Raw genomic sequence first — 23,475 nt, 5'->3', positions numbered from 1 at the left:
AAAGACTATACTAGCAAACGACAGCGGTGTGTAATTAGGCTGGCCTTCCCTGTCACCACCTTTATAAATCAGAACTATACTGTATTTGCTCTGTTTCACTCACTAAGTAGCTCCTCACTTTCCACGGAAGACCTTATAATATCACAGATAAGCCTCACCAACTGGTCTGCACATTCTTTCAAGATCCAACCAGCAACATCATACGGTCCCATTGCCTTTCCCACATCTGTATCCTTCATGAACTGAAGTATCTCATTTTTCTCAACTAGTACTGTTTACAAATACCGACTAATTTATCATTCATTTGTTATTTTTATCACTCATTATGTTACACATTTCTTCTTCTTTTTCATATATTACATCATCTCTGAGCCTCACTATCCTGTTCTTTGTTCTCATTTTACTATTAACAAACCTGTAGAGCAGCTTGGGTTCTTTCTTGCTTTTATTGACGATACTCTTCTCATATTTTTGTTCCTCCTCCCTTCTTACTTTTACACATTCATTTCTTACATCTCTGTATTCTTTCCAAGAATTTTCAGTACTGTATATCTTTTTCTTACTTTATCCCACACTATTCCTAATTTCAAGTGCCTCTGTACATCTTTATTAACCCATGGATTGCGCAATTACCTTTTTTATCTTCTCCCGTGGTGTGCAAAAAATGAAAAAAAAAATAATAATAATAATTTTGGTTTATTATAAGCCTGAAGATAAACATTCAGGGCATCATCTGGTGAAAAAAAAAAAATCTCTATCTCTCCGTCTTTGGGTAACGCTGTGTGTAAGTTTGTGTTGGGGTGGAGTAGTGAAAAATATGATTTTTTTTTTTTTCAGTTCTTGTTTATTATAAATTTGAAGATAAACATCCAAGGCATCACCTGGTGAAAAAAAAAAAAAAATTCTCTTCACGTCATTCTGTAGGCCTAGCCCATGTGTAAATTTGCGTAAAGGTGGCGTATTGAGCTTTGATGCATGGCCACTGGAAGGTTAGCACAGCTTGAGCTCTGGCTCGCAATGCGGCGCTTCCCAGCCTGAGCTGTGGCTCGCAATCCATGGGTTAAACCAATCCTTCTATCTTCTTTTTTTGCAGCAACTCTAGGAACATGGTTTCTGACTCCCTCCTCATGTATTTTCATAAAGATATTATATTTCTCCTGGATATTTTTCCTCCCCTCCATTTCACTCCAGTCCATATTTCCAGAATATTGTCTTAAAGGGTCAAAATCGACTCTCCCATAGTTACATCTACAGTATTTTGTTGATATGTCTCTCTCTTTCTCCTGTGTCCCCACACAATACCTCTATCTCCATAACCAGTTGGTCACTCTTTCCTAGGGGGTAATGATACTTTAATTTCTGTATATCATTACAGTTTCTTGCAATAATCAAATCCTGTGTTCTCAATACGGGAAGAAACTGGACGTTTCAAAAATTTAATAAACAAGGGAACCCCCAGGTAAGGACCTATGAGTTTCGAGACTAGCAACCGACAGGGGGGGGTGCGCCTAGCATCCTTCCAGCAAAATCCCTCGCACAGCAACTCTGGGAAGTAAGGGGTTAATAAGATGAATTTTACACAAAAGACACAAGTGGGACTGGGGGGCAATACCCATTCCAAGAGGAAATTTACTCAAAATATGACTGTACAATAAATTCAATAAATGTCTGTGGAAGATTAACCACCCATTATGAAAAATGTAGATGATACTTAACCAAAACCATATGATAATTATTACTTTCACAAAGTCATCAGAAATATATCAAACTACAAGAATTCCTGCTTTATTCACATTAACACAAGGTGTACCATTATCTATACTGTGTATGTTCAGGCTCATGAATTCTTGTTGACTGCTAAAGATGGACTGCAATTATTTGTTTATTTTATGGGCATCTGCAGGCACAGGCAAGGGAGAGAAAGAAAAAAAGGGTCTTCCTTCCATATGCATAACACTGCTACATGTCACCCAAACAATATCATTCGCCTGGAAAGAATTTTTTACACCATAACCTGAGCAGTTGTTCTGCCTCATACTGTACCTGTAAATGTCCACAAATAAACCAAGCAAAATCTAAGGGCTGATTATACATTACTAGGTAATATAATATGCACTGTACTGAGTGGTTCTTAAACAAGCTCTGGCACCTGCCCTACATAATTCATTATTTCACATGCAGTAGTAACTGAAGTATGCAATGTACTTTTAAATATATGCAGTCCACATACTCCTGCTTCCAGTACTCTACAGTACTGCAACACTGAGACTACCAGCAATTACCATTGCTAATTCAAGATAGTTATGACTAAGTTGAAAATCTGTTTCACCTTTAACTGATTTTAAAACTATTAATGTTTTATATTTATAAATCCTTTGGTAGAATACATTTTCATAGTGACCAGCAGAAACTTTCATGATCAAATCTAAGCTACTATGGATTAAAGTGCATAATAGTAAACTTTACATTTACAGAAAGCTCACTGTGAACTTTATTATTGCATTCATTCAAATGATTTTTGAAAAACCAGACTTAGAGTTACTGTCTCATTATTCTTAGGAAATAAAACATTAATAAAGTGCAGGATTATGATTATCATTTTTTCCCCTCTGATAAAACAGGTAGGTAATTACCACCAAGCCACCTTCACTGCTGCACACTGTTACATGACAGGACCACTGTGACACTCCCAACGACTAGCACATACATGCTTTACCATACTTCATTTTGAAAAGTGAGGGGACACTGCTGATTCTGTAACTTTTGCTGAGTTCAACCACCAGTTTACCTGGGTGGCAAAATCAATCCAGACACAACTGTTTGCTCCAGGCTACAGGGAGGTTGTGGGGAGCAAGATGATGCTGGAACAATTCCTCAAGCAGGTAAAACCAATCAGGTGTTCGTACATATGCTGTTCTGAGCATGTCAGCTACTGTGCTTTTACCAAGATGGTGAAGGCTGCCATCCCAAATCACTTAACAGACAGCCCAAGAAAAACTAGATGACCTTTGGTCAATTCTGCTTAGTGACTGATTATCAATTAAACATTGAGTATAGCTAAACCATGAAGTACTGAGCACAGGCCAAAGGTTGCAGCTTCTGTCAGTATTGTTTAGAGTTAATCACTTCTTCATTACTAACATGACCATGAACCACACGTCAACAATTAACCCCGTGGATGTAGGGATGTCTTCATCTTAATCTTACCAACTGATGATTTTATACAGTTTAGGACAGACTTATCAAACAGGAGGGATTAGATATAGCATTAATAAATCTGTCATATGCAAGAGGCATTTTCTAAGTTACATAAAATCATCTGATGACAGTAAGAATAAAGTAAAATGACAACACCTGGATTCAGTGAGTAAAAAATATCTGAACATCAGGATAAAGGTTCTGTTCCAAGATTTTCTGAAAAAGGTAATGGTGATATCTACACGGTGGCACAAGGCAACTGCAACATGGAAACACAATCATCAATAATATTATCACATGGACCTTCCCCAGAAACTTGTAGTCATTTAGCTATTACTGGAAGTCACGACAAAGGAGTGTGAAGGTTGATATAACTCCACTACTTACAGTAAAAGTATCCTTCAATATACGATTGTTCATGTACAATATCTCTGATATAACACCATTCTCTGATATATGATGGCATCATTTAAAACTACAGCTGTTTGACCTTAATTTCCAAGTGCATTTGCTTGCTATCCAATAATTTTAGTGTACTTTTGTGCATCTTCTCTACGTAAAAATATTTACATGGGTGAACGAAGTCTCAATTTCCTGCTGCCTATAACTTCCCTATGCCTGTATCTCAAGATATGAACTTTTTTCACAGGCTGATAGTTCAATACTCTTCATGATAAATCTGTCAACTTTTGAGTCTGTGACTGTGCTGGTTGACCCTTTAGTTGCGAATTACCTAATTTGCATTTTACTTTGCCTAACATCAGACAAATTATATCAAAGGCAGGAGAAACTTGTGGCACTAAGTTACCAATTCCTATGATTAACACTTTGGGTGGAAAATGAAATAACAGGGAGTAAAATGGGCAACTGGGAAGCTTAAGTGTGAAATGATGAAAAAAGCCCTGATTTTTTTTTTTTTTTTCACAGTAATTATGTGTGAAGCTCAATGAATATGTATGGTCTGTCATCTGAGGTAGTGGCAGTCTGGCAGAGGCACCCAGGCATTAACTATACATATCTTCTTTTGAAACTAGTTAAATGTATACAGTATTTCCTATCCAACCACTACACCTCAAAAAACAGAAAACAGGATTAGCATCAATTTTCTACCAAGCAAGAGATGAAAAGATGAAAAAGTCATCTGATCATTTATTAATTTTCATTACTTTTTTCATTATAATATGCAATAGCATAAACTTAAGCTGCAGCTTGGACTGTAGCCACTGAGTGAAAAGGCTGACTTATGTGAGCATGAAATGCTGCATTTTATAATGTAATGAAATGTGTGTAAATATCAAACTAATGCATGCGATGTAGAGTCAAGTCTCATAAAATGAGTGTTTGTAAGCCACTGTTTTCTAATCCACGGCATGGTTCCCGCTCAGAATCGAAAGTAGCAGAAACCACGGTTATATGCTTAAAGTGCGGACTTTCGGCGCCAAAGTGAAGCATTTCCATTGAGATTTCCATGGCGCATGTCTGTGCCGCAAACTGCGGCCATCAGCCATTCACAGGCAAGCATGACAAGTAATGAGAAGCCAGTCATAACCCTTCTCAAGAGCACGCACTACTTCCCTCCATTGTTTGTTCCTGCACCACCCACTGCGAGAGTGGCCATGCGCGCGGTTTCTGAGGACTACCTGGCCCTTTTTTTTGTTCCCTTCCTTGCCCTTCCAGCTTGATACGATGCCAGACCACAATTGGCCTAACACTTCATCACAAAAGGGACAGGAAAAAAAGCTACCACTTAAATATGACCAGAAAATGGATGTTATTTGTCTCATCGATAATGGAGAGAAAACGACAGGAATAGCTGCTGATTATGGTGTCAACAAATCAAAGAAGAAACGGGGCTGCGGCAGTGGCAGCATGAGACACCACCACACTTGCCTCATGCTGAGTGGCCCTAGTGTGGCTCTTGCCTCGGAACCCCCACCCTCACCCCTTCCACTTAAACACTGTCGTTGGTCAGAGTCGGGTAAGACCCTTTAATATTGTTTATTAGATGTTTAATATTCTTTACTCCCAGTTATACACACACTGAATAATTATTTGAGTGTGTGCTAGTGTTCGCTGGTGACTAACTGGGTGTAGGTAGGGTGATATGTGGCAACTTGGTCGAGAGGCTAGAACCATAAGTAATTTTTCCAATAACTTATTTATAAACCAAGGAATTTCTACAGTACGGCAGTGGTCCAGAACCATATTGCCGTGGATTAGATCACTCAACTGTACTGTATGGGTATTATAATATTATAACATTATTATGCTAATGCAGTATTTATACCTTTGACTATGCAACTGCATATTGTAATAAATGAAAATAAACACTCTTACTTCGTGTATCATTGTGGAATGCTCATAAGCACCCAACACAAAGAGATTATTCTCCAAGATGCACCTACCACTTCAACATCACACTGCAAATATACTAAGTCCCAGAATGATTTCTATCAATAGTGTATGTGAAGGATATCTTGAAAGTATTTCTCAGAGAGCGGTCTGGCTAAAGAAGTCCTTGATAATGAGGTCCCAGTGTATGCCTAAACATATTTAAACAGCAGTTCAACACATAAGAAGAAAACATTCTATTTTAGAAAATATAAAGGATTTCTCAAACTGTTGAAAAAATAGGGGAAAAATTGCAGTGTTTCAACTGATTACTTCAGCAAGGATGGTACTGGCTTCAAAACTGTGGCAAAAATGGGCTTGTAAAGTTCACATGTATGTCAGTTTGATTAAAGGTCAGTAAAGTGTGCAATAGTACATATTAATTAAAAAAAAAAAAAAAAAAAAAAGTCTCTCTTAAAAAGATATAATTAGGCCACTGTTTATATATACAAATAAATCACAATACTTAAAAATATATACAGTACAGTGCTACAAAGTACTGAAAAATTACTTTCAAACAAGTAGCCAAAAAAAAAAAAAAAAAAAAAAAAAAAAAAAAATGTAGGGGAAAACTCTGCCAGAAAACAAGCTACTGTACTTCAATGACCAATAGAGAACTACAGCACTAACAAAACAATATTAAATTACACAGGAACAACAATGACAACACACAAACAACAATTCTGGCTGTCATGCTGTTGAAAGAATAATATACTAGGTATGATTTATAACAAACAACAAAATTCTATGGAGAACTTGCAGATTTATGTATTCATGTCATGCGGTATCTCTCTTAAGTAAAGACAATTTGGAAATTCATCCATACCAATTTCTTTTTCCTTTACCATAGTTTTACGAAGAACACTAAGACAATTACAGGTAGCATGAACACTAATGCTGAGGTATATCAGGCGTAAACAAACTGCACTGATAATGTCACTTGTACAATTGCAGAAGTCAACATTTTTGTTGGTAAGGAAATGGCTGCAACAACTGTTCACTGCCTAGTATGAGTGATCAACTGCTCTCTGGCAAATAGCTTTTAATCCAAGAATTTCCAGGAAGTAATTTATCATCATGCTAGCATCACTCAAAACTCTCCCATACAGCATACCCTAAATATCGCTAACAATCATGGTTTACACATAAACATAAAATAATGTGGGTATCAGTTTGTCATACTGCTGCCAAGCTTTGAATATGTAATGCCTACGTAACTATACCAGTCAACATAGAAATGCCTTTTGGTAACATGAATATCTATAAAATGGATGTGCACAAAGCAGTCATATAAAATGTCTTGAACTGACACTTGAGATACATAATCATACAAATTATTACAGCATTTACTACAAGCATCCTACAGGATATGGCATCACCATAAGCAATTACAGCATAAAACTGTGCTCTACTGTATTTTTTAAAAAGTCAAATACTATTCAGTATTCCTATAATGCACAAATTCCTAATAAAATGAGTATAACTGAATTATCGCACCTTGTTTACCAATAAGCATAGTAGGTCAAATGTTTCTTGTTGAGAAAAGACTCTCCTTTCACTGAAGTGATATGACAGATGATTTGGGTAATAATGGATGATATTCACTTGTACCAAAATGAACCGAAATGACATGCACCTGTTTCAGTTTATGCATTTGTGTTGGCCTCCGTCGACAACATGCACCTCTGTGTGACTGAGTGATCTATAGGGAAGACAGGCATGTGCACAGTATGTGTGTAGGTGTGTGCAAGGGAATGTGTGCATCACTACTATATGGAACAATGATGCTACCAACAATAAAGAACAGGCACTGATCCTTTTTTTATAACAAGTGTCACTCGGGAGGACCCTACAACATCCCGCAAGCATTAAACGCATATTATTCTGAAGAGCTCCGTGGTGACTGGACCTGGCCTCGGACACTTGCCACACCACGTGTTAGTGTCAGACACCACCACTGCACTGGTTACCCATCTCAAAAAAACACAAAATAACTAAACTTTTCATATTCAATCAATAGGTAAGAAACACAAAAATGGTATGTAAAAAAGGAAACATCCTATTTACCACAATACATTACTACTATACCATAGTCACTTCCAGGTGCAGCAGCTACTATCAGTTACCTTTATATGTATTAAAAAAATAAATAAATAAATAAAAATAAAAAATAATGGCATGGTGGTTATATTAAAATCTGGAATAAAAATAGCAACTCTGTACAGTATAGTGTACTGAGCTAAAAATTAAGTTTATTATATACTGAACTGCAACTTTGAAAGTCACATGGCAGTATATGTATATGAGACATTTAACTATGAAACCCTGTAAAAAGAATGAAAAATATTTATATAATACGTGTTACTTTGTCCCCTGGCTGACCAGTAAATGCAAGAACTGGCAATGATTTAGCTGTCAGTTACCAGCAATCCATCACCAAGCAACGAGAAACTGTCACTACCCAAATGAGTAAGTGACACTGTCCATAAAGAGACAATACACTGAGTGGCAACAACAATACTATCACATTACAAGACATCACTATCATCACCACATAAAGCACAAGTAATGGTCCAGCACCAGTGCTGTCCATTAGAGTAACCAGTGCAGTGCTTGTACAGCCACAACCAAGCTGAAAGACTTTTTGAACAATCACAACATTAACTACAATAGGGCATGGAAGCTGTGGAACTACAAAACTAAAAGTTTTTAAAACTTACCAAAAAAATAATTAAAAAAAATAATAAAAAATCCACTATGATATCATCATTTAACTTACTGGCTGTTATAAAATAAGCAAAAACTTCAAGAATATTAACACTGGCTGCAGCTGAATCAAATGAAGTTTTTGGAAACAATCCTTGGGCCTTTAAATTTTGAAAGAATGCTATTACTAATGAAATTTTTTTTAAAACAGTAACTACATCAACATAATGATAAAAAACTAACTGCTTTACCAAAAAATTCCTTTAAAATTTTTTTGAAAAACTGACTGATGACATTAAATATGAAACTAGATCCAGCCTCCTTAATATATCTGCAAGAGGGATGACCTGCAAGTACTGTACAGCCTCCATGCCCAGTTGTAAGCAGGACAAACAAACCTTTCTGGCCTTGTAGTACTCGTGGCCCAGGCTCTCGTCTGCTGCCTGCGCCTGATTGCTCAATAGTTTCTGGTGAGGAAGCCTACTGTCAACACTAGATTCACAATTACAGGGAAGGACCTATATACTGTACTGTATATGTGACAGCGTCTTACCAACAAAAATCACAGAATCTACGGGCACAAGTACACATCTGTGCTGTGCTTCACATATAAATTATACTAAACCTGTAACATAATCCTCCACTGAAATAAAAACATCTTTTGTTTGGGTAACAGAAAAAACTTTTTATGCAACTGAAAACCCATTTCTCCTCCCTCAGTTATCATGAGGGCACCATAAGAAAGGAAGCTAATGCTTTTGCACTGCCACTGCATAAAAATGCAATGGAAGCAGGAAATTTATTTTAACACAGCCAACAGCTCAGGTCAAAGTGATACCTGTAACATAAATCCACTATGCTTGAAACTATTTTAGAAACTCTTCTCAAAGTTTCTTAAATGCCACATCAATAATGCACGTTCGAGCAAACTGACAGTAAATGTACTAATGTGCTAACTCACCATTCTTTCATGCCTTCAGTTCTGCACACAAGACCATCTGATGAGTTCATACCACTGCATGGGATCAGCCAACAAGTAGAATACCTGGTACAATACCTTCAGAACCACCAACAGGAGGAAAAATGATATTTTAAAAATGAAATTTTTCAATTCATGTTGCCTAGAGTAGATGCAGAAGACTGACAAAGGGATGTAATAAGCAAAAGGTGCTATCCAAAAGTTCTTGAAATTTGAAAGCAGGGCAGAAACTGCTTGTCATACGGTGTGTGAATGCTAGGTGGTAGTGCTTGTACCCTTTGTTTGTTAGTGTGCCAAGTGGCTTTGTGCTAGGTGAATGCATTTGCTGCATGTGTGTTTTTTTATCTCTGAGTTTGTGTTGGTCTGCAAATTTTGTGATCTAAAAAATCGAGGATGTGAATGAGCAATGTGTGTGGGAGGAGTGTGGCAGAAACTCATAAAATGTTACAACAAGCATTTGGTGACTGTGCTTTGGGGGTTACACAAACCTATGATTTGTGCTTACATGTTTTAAAAATGGATGACCGTCAACTGATGACAATGCACATTCTGGTCACCCTTCCACCAATTCAACTCCTAACAATTTGGCCAAAGTTCATGAAACCACCCCAAAAGATTGCAGGAGGACGATTTGCGATGTTTTTGACACTGCCTATCATATGGAACTTGCCTCAGCATTCTGTCTGGCAATGTGAGGCGAAAATGTCCAGGCAGTCTAAGGTAGTACTTCTTTGATTTTCCCTGGAATGATTATTGCTTTCATGGCCAGGAGCCATCTGAGTGTGCCTCGCACATTACAGAGGCTATTCTCTCAGGCAAGGAAGCATACATTCCTTTCTCATATCCTTCGACTGATCCAAGAAAGCCTTGGTTTAATCACGCTTGTTCTAATGCTGTCCACAAGAAGGAGAGGGCCTATAAAAGGTACCAGAACCAACCTACTCCTCAATCACATTTTTTTTATGTTTGTCTGGAACTGTGCTAAGTCTGTTCTTCGCTTTGCTAAAAATAAATTTATCCGTACTAAACGCTCTCAATTCTCCATCTCAAATTCTTCCTGCTCCTTCTGGCACCTTGCCATGAACTTTTCTAACAGCTTTACCTCATCATCCTTCCCTCCTCTTTTCTACTCTGATGGCTCTGTAGCTATTTCTTCTACTGATAAAGCAGATCTCTTTGCTAAGACTTTCTCCTCCAATTCCACCTTAGAAAATTCCGGTGCTGTTCCTCTATCACTTCCCCCCTCTGGCTTCCTCGTGGCTGACAAAATTTCTTCAGCTGATGTATTTTCTGCCATCACTGGCCTCAATACTAACAAGGCATATAGGCCTGATGGGGTCTCTCCTATTGTCCTCAAGAACTGTGCTTCTGTGCTTACACCCTGCCTATGTAAACTCTTTCGTCTCTGTCTATCAACTTGTACCTTTCCTTCTTGCTAGAAGTTTGCTATCATTCAGCCAGTCACAAAGAAGGGTGACCATTCCCAACCCTTTGCTATCATTCAGCCACTCCCAAAGAAGGGTGACCATTCCCAACCCTCAAACTATAGCCCAACTGCCTTAACATCATGTGTTTCAAAAGTTTTTGAGTCTATTCTTAACAGAATGCCTCTTGCCATCCATATGTAATAAAGCGTGTTGGTATCTCCAATGTGCCTCTTCAGTTTGGAAGCAGATAATACCCCTGAATTTCAGCGCGTGCTATGTAATGATGGTAGTTTCCCCCATCTGATTTCTGGAAACGCCCCTTGTTCCCTGTAGAGTTGGAATGCTTTGCACACTTCATACAGGAATTCAAAATCATCTCTCCAACCAGGATTTTCACCCATTTCCATTTTCTAACCTGCTTCAAAAGAACTTTGTAGTTCTGCACACTTTTCAGTCAGTTCCTCATCAAATTTGTAACCCAAATTTGGCTTAGTGAAACCTTTGTCACAAAGAAATCCATAACATACTTCATGATCCTGTCCAGTATATGATGCTGACATCCAGTATATTGTGGTTTGTCCAAACCCTTTTCAGACATTTCCTTCTTTATCCTAACCACAACACCATTCATATGTCCTGTGTTTACATCTGTTGCATCACAAATGATCATTTTAATACTTGACCAGGCATCATGTTTATCTAGAACTTTCTAAAGGCCACTGAAAATATCCTGAACTGATCCACTACTACATTTTATGATTCCCAAACTGATCTTCTTAGTTTTGCTTTGAAGGCTGACTACCTAGTCTTGTCTATTGGATAATTTTATTCCATCAAAATGCAAACAACAGTTTTTCTCTTCTTGTAGTAGCAATTTGATTTTTTCCTTCTGTTTTTCTCCAGCCCTGACAACGGCACATCATACACCAGACCGTGTAGGTGTGGAAACAGGGATGCCCTCATTATCGAGAGTTGAGGTCACACTAGATGCTTTATTGGTTGGCAACAAATGACTTTGGGCTTCTTCACTGTTACTGCTCTATGTATCACTTGTGGAGACACTTGAGGTAGTATCTTCAGTTTCAACTCATATGATGTACCAACTTGCTGTGGTATTGGAGTATCACTTGCCTCACAGTGTTTATGCCTCTTTGATGGATGGATTATGGATAATGCTGCAAAGTTTATGAATTGTGTATCGATTTTTCCACCAGATGTGACTTGTTTATGATACAGTTCCCTATCTTCCCTTCACAACCACTCCCCATCAAATTTGGTTATGTCAAAAAGATTTTTCAACTCGTTTTGAAACAATTCTCTTGGTTGTCTTTGGTGGCTTTCATATTTGCTGATCAGTTTGTTCAGCAGTGCTTTAATCACTTGTTGACTCAATGTAGGAAAACTAAAGTTTTGCCATAACTGGAATAGTTCACCATATATTTGCTGAGTCCTGCTTTTCTTCAGTGTATCCTCTTCTAATAACACATGGTACCTTCCTATTATATCACATTTTGAAGGCATTCTGATATAGTCAAACTTCCTATCCTGGGTAGATTACGCCAGTTCGTATAATTTGACTCTGGTAGGTTTGCACCCGATTTCTGCACGTTCTTCAAGACAGAATCACTAGCTCTGAAATATGCCATGGCATTGCTATCTCAATAAACACTAGGTGCCCTGCAAAAACAAATATAGTAGAAATGTATCGATCTTGACCGAGCAGCACAAATTGTAAAAAATGCGCGAATTAGTCCAATGGAAAATGTTTCTGTGGGGAGACTTTTTAAAGGCAAATGCAAAATCAATATCATATTTTTTATTTATACATTAAAGTTCATCACCCAGCATAGCAGGGTTTTTAATTTAAAATTACAGAAAATACTTTTTTGTCATAACCCGAGCATTCAGGCATCTCAAAATGAACAGTTGTTGAATTTGGTTCTCTTTTTTTATTGTTTTTGCCTTTTTCTTGGAAGGAACAGTTTGTGGGCTCCTAGCCTTTGGTTCCTTCTTCCTCGCTTAAAAAAAAAAAAAAAAAAAAGGCAAGTGGCACACAAACAAATGGGTGTTTCACCATGACAATGCACCCATACACACAGCCATTTTTTTTCTGCAGTTTTTGGTATAAAAAAATATGCTGGTCGTCCATCACCCCAAATAATCACTAGATTTGGGCCCGTGTGATTTTTGTCCTCTTTCTGAATATGAGAATCCAGGTAAATGGACTGAAATTTAAAACTACTGAGGAGATCCAGGAAAAAATGCAGAAGGTCCTGAGCAAGCTGACGCTCAATGACTTCCAGAACGCATTCCGATCATGGGGGAATCGCTGGGATCAATGTCTGTACGCCCAAGGAGACTAATCTGATGGGGGAGATGGTGACTAGGACTTGACATAAGCTTTTTTTCTTCTTTAGTCAAATTTTAGGAACTTTGGGGTAGCACCTTGTACATACATAGAGATAAATGCAAAACAGCTCAAAGAATAACATATGAAGCACACTGGACTTTGCATAATCTTATTCAAGTGCTTAAAATTGGACCATCAACAACAGAATGGTGAGCAGAAGAAAAGCCAGCATGAGCTGGGTCTGGGGAGTTTATTAATAGATTTGGTTTCTAAAATAGCTTCGAAGCACTCTCGAGCTATAGCACTTCTTTCCTTAACTGTTGGCTCTGATAAGATGTCCCTTACTCTTACTGTCTTTATATGCAGTGACAGTGTGGAGGAACAAACCTTCTTCCTTCTGGCACCAAATGATTAAGCTTAAATTATTACAGGTTTTTGGTACAATAACTCAATTTAATAGTAGAGATAACTTCTGTACTTATCCCTAAAAAATGAAACTTCACTTATTTCTGAACATAACATGCATTAAAAAGGGAGATAAACTTCCATCTGGTTCACAATGTGGCAGAAAACCTCTACTACAAATTAATGCTTTTGTGTAAAACTGTCAATCCTCTATTATAATAAAGTTATGGTAAATGAACCTTAATGGAACAATCTCCCACTCTCAGAATACTTTTCTTAGCCATAAGGAAGAAGATAGAAGCTTACTACAGCCCTGGCTTCCTCATTTCCTGCCAAAGTAATCACTGTCAGCACAAAAACGAAGTCAAGTTTACACCACTTAAACTGCTAGAAGATTGTCAGGCCAGGAAAACGATAAATCTTCGCAGGCAAGATACCCCCAACAGGCATTCTTGAAATCTCCTCTTGCAAAGAAAAATGGGATTTACTTTTCCCTGCTTCAAATCCTAGGGAAATTTTCACAAGTTTTCAAAGCTGCTAAAAGACTACATAAGTATGCTTATAGACTAAAAGTAGCCCTCACTCCACATTTGGTATCTGGCAGCAAACTTACCAAGTATATCTAAACATTTAACAGACTGACCATAAGGTCAATCATCAGAATTCTTCGTGAATCATAACATGTGCCTCCATACCATAGGAGCACTCTCCAGCCCTTTCAGAGCTACTTACAATTCTTGGGAGAGAACCATGTCCCTTACACTCATTCTGAATACAGAGAAAAACTGTAGCTAACAATAAAGACTTGCTTTCTTTTTCTGCCTCAGTAAACCCAAGATCCAGAGAGCAAAGTGTAGATGACACCATTCTGGAGAATCAGTCATTCTACAATTATAATGGAGACAGATTAGAAGATACACCCAGCATCTGAACAACTGAAATCCACATTCTCACTTATACAAATCATAATTTTTGTGGCACTGTTGGGGAGCCTACACATGGTGGCTCCGGGTACCCTGGGTGGAGCAAGTGTGGCATACACCTGGGAGATAAACCACCACCTATTTCCCTGTACCTCACTGTGGGTGGGCCCATAGTCCAACCATGGTGAGAAACTGTCAGTGACAAGGGGCACCATATCCGTATCAAGTGTGTTGTTGTTGTTGTGTAAACCTGTTATGTCCTGCCAATCAGAACCATTAACCACCCCTGCAGGGCTGTCCTGCACAGTGAACTGATGCTCCTTGAAGCAGAGAGCAACATGCGACAGTGAGGTGCAGGGAAGAGTGTGGATGACTGCTTCCTGGATGGCTGCCCCATTTGTGTCTTTCCACCCAGTGAAGAATGGTACATTACCCTGTTAATGGTTATATAGTTACCACCTCACACTGTAAATGGTTTCCTGGGTACAGGAAAACATTATATAGCCTATGCCATTCAGCTTAGAGCCACCTGCAGTGGAAAGAGGAGTAACATAAAAAGGTGACAAGAATGACAGGTGAAATAGGTAGAGAAAGGGCAAACAGAAATGAATGATAAAGGTAAAGGAAGAAGCAGGCAGCACTAAATCAGGTGAGAGGACAATGATTGCCACCACTTACCACCAACATGTTCTGTATTGTACCTGCAGGATGGCCCCACAGAAACAGTTGCTTACCTAAAGATGACAGATCTGGTCAGTCAAAGAGAATGGGATTGAGCACCACCACCACAAACAACATTTTTTTTATTTTTTTCACCATTTTGTTATGCAACAGCAACTCCTAATAATCTGAATCACCAATGTGAAAAAATACACCTACATAAGTGCGTTCAATTTATATGCAACACTTGATAAAGAAGAAATGCCCAGCCAACCTCCCGACTGTTCGAGTTTATTTACTATCAGATCATTCGCCTCGGTGTCAACCACTACACAGTCCACTACATGGCTTTGTATGCTTGTACTTGAACTGTGAAGCGTATTATTTCTGCTGTACATGTTAGTATTGTTATTTTTGTTGCAGGTACAATACAGCATTTCATTTTCACTTTTCATTAAGTTTATTAGCAGACAAAGTTTAGGAGGCTTCTTTGTTTAATGCCACCACAACCCTGCTCATGTTAACATCATCTTCTACACAAGCCACTACATGGTTCTGTACATATATACTTAAACTGTGAACTGCTGTGCGATTTCTGTTGCACGTACTGTGCTCCTCTAAGTGCTTATTGAGTACTGTATAACTACTGCAATATGATTTGTGCTACTGTTTTAAATTACAATGAGTATATTAGGACTGGATATATACTGGGAGGGGGAGGAATGGGCTGACCCAAGTCACACAACAGTAACCCTCTATGGCCACTGGACATAGCCCCATAAAACTCATGCTATCATGTTATCATCATCTAAAATATCACTATCCAGAAGAACTTTTCTTGCTAAAACCCTTTCAGATAAAAGGGGATTCCTGTATTGAAAATAGGTCCATATCACTCACACAATACAGACTGAAATATTAGCATTAATCTGAAGACAATAAAAATGTTCTGATGCCTTATGAACCAGATGCTATAAGGTTCCTTATCCCTCTCCCAGTAACACTTTCATGGTCCGACCCCCCTGCAGCCAGCAGAACCCTCCTGCTTTCCCCCCCCACCCCGCTCTCCCTCCTTCCTCCCCTGCCGCTCACTCGAGTTTCTTCATTTTGTATCAAATTTTCACATAGAAATAATTGGATTAGTGGACTTCTTTTACATCGTTAGAAAGCTGACACTTTGTAGAATAAGATGAAAGAAAAAAGAAAGTGGTATTGCATAAAATAAATATATTGCATAAAATAAAATAGTTATGACAAGTTGAAAGTGCACATAAGAATGTTTACAGTATATATGTATTTACCTCTTTGTAGTATACAGGAATTGAGCAATGCTCGTGTTGTCCTGTCTCCATATCCACATTTATCAAGTCTACCTTTACACATATGAATGATTTTCTCATGCACCACCTCTTTGTCTAAGTTGTTCCAAATATTTAAGTATTTACCTAATATACCTAATTGTGATATACATGGAATGTACTATGCTCGTGGGTTTCCATCGCTGATTCTCAATAAGTCACATTTGGCTTTAAACTCATTTAAGTTTTTAGACTGGACAATCTCTTTGTTCAGGCTATTCCACAAGTCTATACTTCTGTAAGGAAAGCTATATTTCTTGATATCCTTCAAGCAGCCTGACTTCTTCAATTTCCTTCCGTGTCCTCTTGTTGCTCTCTTATTCCATACAAACAGATCTTCTTTGTCAATTTTATCTACTCCCACCATGGTCCTGAACATTGCAATCATGTCTCCCCTCTTTCTCCTTTCCTCTAAGGAAGGCAAATCCAGTTTTTCCAGCCTCTCTCTGTATGACAGGTCTGTCAGACTGGGGACCATCTTGGTTGCTGTTCTTTGTATTCTCTCAATCTTGTTTATATCTTTCTTTTTGTGTGGGAACCACACTACCACTGCATATTCTAACCTGGGGCGTATCATTGCCACTATCAATTTTTTCATCATCTCCTCATCCATATAATGAAATGCTACTCTTATGTTAGTCAAGAGTTTATAAGTCTCTCCAACTATCTTGTTAATGTGCTTTTCTGGTGACAAACTATCTTGGACCAGCACTCCCAAATCTTTCTCTTCTCTCCTTTTTGTGATTAATTCATTACCCAACAAATAATTCAGTGATGGCCTCCTGGTACTTTTACCCATTTCCAATATTTTACATTTCTTTACATTAATTTTCATTTCCCACGTCCGGCTCCAATTGTGTATCCTGTCCAAATCCTCCTTCAGTATTTTACAATCCTCCTCAACCTCTACCTTCCTCAAGATCTTTACATCATCAGCAAACAGACTTGCATAACTGTTCACTCCATCTACCATATCATTTACGTAAATCAGGAACATTACTGGCGCCAACACCGAGCCTTGAGGGACTCCACTTGTTACTTCCCTCCATCCAGACATCCTATCCTTTATTAATGTCCTCATTTGTCTGTCTCTCAAAATGTCTCTCATCCATTCCAGAAGTTTCCCCTTCAGTCCTCCTATATATTCTAGTTTCCACATTAGTCTTTTATGAGGTACTTTGTCAAAGGCCTTCTCTAAGTCTAAATACACACAATCCACCCAACCATCTCTCTCCTGTACCACGTCAATCACTCTTGGGTAAAAGCTCAACAAGTTAGAAACACATGACCTTCCACTTCTGAATCCAAACTGACATTCAGCCAAAATATTCATCTCTTCCAGATATTTCATCCATCTGTCTTTCAGGATTCTCTCACACAATTTTGCGACCATGCTGGTTAGTGACACTGGTCTATAATTCAGGGGTTCTTCCCTGTTTCCTCCCTTGTAAATTGGTACCACATTTGCCTTTTTCCATTCTTGTGGCACTTTCCCCTCTTCCAGTGAGCATACGATTAAACTGTGAATTTTATCTGCCAGTTGTTCTCTGCATTCCTTCAGTACCCAATTAGAAATTCCATCAGGTCCTGGGGCTTTCCTTACATCTTGAGTTTCCAGTAATTTATACACTTCCTGTACCTCCACTTTTATATCTTTTATCACCGGAACATTTCTAATCACTCCCTCCCCTTCCACAAGCTCCTTTTCTTTAATGAAAACTGTCTGGAAACGTTTGTTCATTATTTCTGCTTGCATTGCCGCATCCTTAAAGACCTCTCCTTCTACTTTCAGTTTGGTGATTCCTTCCTTTTGTTTCAGTTTGCCATTAACAAATCTATAAAACAGTTTGGGTTCATCCTTGCATTTGTCTATTATACCTTTTTCAAAATTCCTTTCTTCTTCCCTATGTATTCTTGTGTATTCATTTCTTGTTCTTTTATATGCTTCCTTTATTCTGTTGTTACCTCTCTTTCTCCAATTGTTCCACGCCTTATCTCTCTCTTTTTTTGCTATCATACACCTTCTATTTAACCACTCCTTTTTCCTGTTTTCTTTCCCTCTTACTCTTGGTACAAATTTCTCCATTCCCAAATTATAGAGGTCTAGAAAGGTATCCCACTTCTTCTGTATCTCTCTTGTTTCTCTGAATTTTCTCCAGTCCACATTTTCAAAAAAGTTTCTCAATCCTGTAAAATTTGCTTTCCCAAGTTGTATCTTCCCTGTCTATGAAGCTCGTCTCTTGGCTCGACGTTCCCTATTAACATCTGGAACTCAATGACCACATGATCACTTTTTCCTAAAGGACAGAGATATTTCAATGATTCTATTACATCGGGTTCTTTGGTGAACAGTAAATCTAACCTTGCTGGTGTGTCCTCACCTCGAAACCGTGTCTCTTCTTTGACCCATTGCGTCATCACATTATTCATTATTATATTTAATAACATAGTGCCCCATGAATCCTCGCCGCCTCCCGAGTACCATTCCTCCCAGTTCACCTCTTTACAGTTAAAGTCACCCACTAAAATTATATTATTGCTTTTCTCAATTATTTTTTGCAAATAGCTAGCCATATCTGACAACATCTCATGGTATTCGTCATCCTTCCATGCTCTCGTCTTTGGTGGAACATACACTACCACCATATCTCTCTTAACATTCTCTCCAGTTTCTAATTTCATATATATCACTTCAGCCCTGCCTTCTCCCATTTCCACAGTATCTACATTTATGTTGTTCTTCACTGCTATCATCACTCCTCCTCCCTTTTTTTCTTTCCTGTCTTTTCTCCACAGTTTGTATTTACCATCTCCCAAATGAACATCAATATCTTCTCTTAATTTGGTCTCTACAAAGCACATGACATCAGGTTCATGTTCTCTCAAGAAATCGTTAATTTCGATCCTTGTCGATATGAAACCATCAGCATTAGTATATATCACCTTCAAATTATTTTTGACGTTTTTAATACCCTCTTCTCTCCTACTCTCTATCCGTACCACTTCCTCAACTTCTGATCTTTCACAGCCATCCCCCTTAGTTTCCTTCACTTCTATTTCCTTAAATACCACTTCCTTACTTTCATATCCAAAACTCTCCAAAAAAAAGTATTACATTCTTCCTCTGTCCTCTTATCATTTTTTCCCTTTACTTCTTCCTTTAATGATTTTAAAACTTCTCTTTCTTCTTCATTCAGATCTTTTCTTATTATAATATTTTCCATCCCTGCCTCTTTGCTTAATTTCCAAGTCACTTTAAGTATCTCATTTATTACACTTTCTGATGTAAACTTGACTCTCACTGGTCTTGTTTCCCCTTTCTTATAAGGCCCTATCCTCCTTACTTTCTCAATTTCTTTTACCCACTTGTCTCCTTCGGGGTCAATCTTGCCTAATATTCCTCTCACCAGGTTCATGTCTCTCTCGAGTCTTACGAACCTAACCTTCTCTTCCTCTTCCCTGTTTCCAAATATTACTACACATCTGTTCCTTTCTACAGTTTCTCTCACTATTTTCTCTTTTTTCTTCAGTATTTTCACTACATTTTCTTCCATTTTTTTCTTGTTCATTTCCCTTTCTTCTTGGATGATCTCTCTTAAGCTGACCACATCTTTGTTCTTCTTCTACATGTGCCCACTTTGCCTTATGCACTTCTAATACATTACTCACCTTCTCCGTTTTATTAGTACTCTCTTCTAGTTTCCTCCTCAATTCAACATTTTCCCGCTTCAAATTTATAATCTCTTCATTCGCTGTTTCATTGGACTGGATCAGACTCTGTATGGTAGTATCCGTATTTTCAGACACATCCTTTATCACTAGATTCTCTAATTTCTTTTCAAGTTCACTAATCCTCATAATTAATGTTTTAACCAGGTCCATGACACTGGTATTTGTATCAAATCCTTGAAATTCGAGTCCCTCATTGTTTACATTTTCGGCCATGTTTAATGTTGGTTAAGTACCAAAACAGCTGTTACCGAAAAAAAACTACAAACATTCATGTATACTCTAGCCAATAAATCTTTACATTTTTGGTAGTCTATTAACTTTCATTATTTTAAATTTAAGACAAGACCTTATGAGACAGGACAGACAAAATTCCTGAAACTACTTAAGGTTAGCAGCAATGGCTGGGACGTCTGCTCTCTCCGGCTGTTCGTTCGTGTGTGTGTGTGTGTGTGTGTGTGTGTGTGTGTGTGTGTGTGTGTACATAAAAAGACAAAAAACAACCCTCCTCCCTGTATAAAATCTCAAAAAGCAATCCCAAGAACCACTCAGGGAAGACCCAAAGTAACCTACTTAAATCCCCAACTGAAACAACTCTTGTCTTTTCAAACACTAAACTCAGTCCCCCAAAACTGAAGCAAACAAACCAAAACAACAGATAGATTCAAAAAATGAATCCATTAAGTATTATTAGCTGCAGTAATTTCATGTCTATACTTGTTGATTAGTAATTTTTTACCTAGTAAAGCATCTACTGAATTGGTGAATTTAGTTACAACCTGAAATCATTATAAGAGAAACGGTGGCCACGGGTTAAAGAGTGCTCACTAATAGCTGAAAATGCCATCTGATGCAAATATTGTCCTGTTCTGTAGGTCTTTCCCATATGCTCAGATATTCTTATTTTTCATGAATGACTTGTACAACCAATATACCCAGCCTTACAACTAGGACATGTAAATTTTTAAACAACATCTGAACATAGAGGAGTAGTCACCCTGTCTTTGTGAATGAAAAAATTCATTATCTTAAAGTCATTAGTAAGTATAAACCTAAAATTTACAGATGGGAAACTGGTTTTTAATTCTCTATGTACTAAATTACAAAACGATAGCTGACTTTTACCACGAAAAAGGATTTTAACATATTTAAGCAATTTTTTTACCTCAAAGTATACACATTTATTTTTAATTTAGTATGGAGGAAAAATTTTAAATATTTATCATATGTGTGTCCGATAATTATTGGTCGGAAAATAATCCTTAAATTTAAGAAATTCTTTATGCAAAGTTTTATATTTAGAACGAACATCATATGCTCTATTCAATTAGGATCTAATTGAATTAATTTTGTATATCATAGGAAAAACACTGTACCAGTTTAAGCCTTGACCTGTAAAAGTTGGTTTTCTATGTTCCCCTGTTACTAGCCCTACATTACTTTTAACAATTTTTATATCTAAAAATGATATAGTTCCATTATTTTCGAATTCACACGGAAACTTTATCTTTTTGTTGTTTGTTAATATAATCAAACAACTTTTGATGAGCCTCGTAATTACTGAAAATTAGAAATAAATCATCTACATACCTTATACGTAGGTGGGGGCACCCATCATCCACCCACTTAGTGTAGTAGTACTCTGTTTTTGGAGTAGCTCTACATTGAGTGGCAAGCCAAATGATTTCCTGTAAACCAGGAAAGCATTTACAACACTAGGTGGTAACCTTATAACCAACCCACGTGCGTTCCTTATGTGACAACAAGTGGGTTGGCGGAGAGTTAGTGCCCCTTCCCAGAAAACTACTAAAAATACGAACATCAAGCCTCAGATCAGGACTGACCATCAGGTGACGACCAAGGACCGAACGAAGGACATGGTATGGATTGCAACATGGAATGTTAGGGGTGCAAATGATAAGGTGAAAGAAAGAGAGAGACTGTCCAGGTGTATGACAGTGCAAAAGTGGATGTATGTGGATTAACTGAAACTAAATGGAGAGGTGAGAATGTGAGAGAATGAGAATATGGATGGGGTATATGCATGGAAGCAGGTGAGAATGAGAGGGCAAAAAGAAGGAGTGTGCATTGCTGGGAGTAACTGATGGAAGGAGAACATAAGAGAGTATGGATCGGTTGGCTCAAGTATTGTGTGGGTAAGAATGAAAGTCGGACTACAGATGTGGGCATTTGTGTGTGTGTATGTGCCAACACAAGATCATGCAAGCACAGTGAGAGAAGAGTTCTGGACAAATGTGGAAGCATGCATGGAAAACTCTGAAAGGAATGAGGCAGTGTTTTTTATTGGAGATATGAGTGGAAAAGTAGGGAATGTGAAGGTGGATCGTGTAGTTGGTGAGTGGGGTGTGCCTACAGAGATGGATGAGAACGTCAGTGCTTTAGTGGACATTTGTGCTGGGAGGGGGTTGAAGATAGCTAATACCCTCTTCAGAAACAAAATAATCCATAGGTATACATGGCAAGTGATGAGAAGGGTGGCTGGTGAACTGAATGAATGGAAGGCAATGATTGATTATGTGTGTGTGGATGACAGGATGAGAAAGTGTGTAATGGATGCAAGAGGATACAGAGGTTGGGGGAGTGAATTTTGTGACCACCACTCAGTGGTGGTGAGAATCAAGGTCCAAATCAAATGGAGAAATAGAAGAAGGGAAGGACAGGAGGAAGTAGTCCATACAAGGAGGGTGGAAAGGTTACAAGAGGATCGAAGAAAGGTAGAATATAAGAGAGCAGAATATAAGACAGAAGTGGAGGAGCGATTGGGTATATATGGATTGAAGCAGATGGGGGATGTGGGGCAAGATATTCACAGAAGAAATCTGTGCAGCATGTGTGGTGTGTGTGGGGTGAAGAGGAGATGAACAGGGGTGGAGGAAACAGCATGGTGGAATGAAGAGGTGAGACAGGCTGTGGCACAAAAGAAGAATGCATTTGGTGAGTGGATGAGAAACAGGGGTGTGGAAGAAGATGAGAGACAAAGAAGAGAGTTATATGTAAAGAGGAAGAGAGAGGTCAAAAGATTATTAAGAGAGAGTAAGAAGAGAGTGGATATGGAATTTGGAAGGAATTTTAGTGTAAAGTGGAGGGAATTTAAGAAAATGTTCTGGAGGGAGGTAAAGAAAGTTAGACAGGGTGTGAAAGAAGTTAGTCAGGGAGTGAAAGATAAAAATGGAAGATTACTAGTGGAGAAGGAAGGAAAAGTGAGCAGATGGAGAGAACACTTTAAGGAATTGTTGAACATAGAGAATGTAAGTAAAGTAAGAAGAAGTGGCTGGGGTATGGCGGGGAGACAGAGGAATGTGAGAAGAGAGGAAGTAAAGAGGAAGTA

The 23,475-nt window shown here is 38.1% G+C and overlaps 1 protein-coding gene across 1 annotated transcript in view; it reads right to left on the bottom strand.

The window, feature by feature from the left end:
- Positions 1-23,475, bottom strand: part of LOC145414371 (muscle calcium channel subunit alpha-1-like) — a 1,622,725-nt gene that overhangs the window by 313,631 nt on the left and 1,285,619 nt on the right. Inside the window, exon 32 of the mRNA XM_080283905.1 lies at positions 8,694-8,762. Coding sequence (XP_080140031.1) covers positions 8,694-8,762 — 69 coding nt within the window. The remainder of the gene's footprint in view (positions 1-8,693; positions 8,763-23,475) is intronic.

This window comes from Coenobita brevimanus, chromosome 99 (genome assembly GCF_032717465.1).
Source record: "Coenobita brevimanus isolate Jiangsu-jjx chromosome 99, ASM3271746v2, whole genome shotgun sequence".
NCBI lineage: Eukaryota > Metazoa > Arthropoda > Malacostraca > Decapoda > Coenobitidae > Coenobita > Coenobita brevimanus.
The sequence above is the reverse complement of the archived record's forward strand: the minus strand, read 5'-3'. Positions and strand labels throughout refer to the sequence as shown.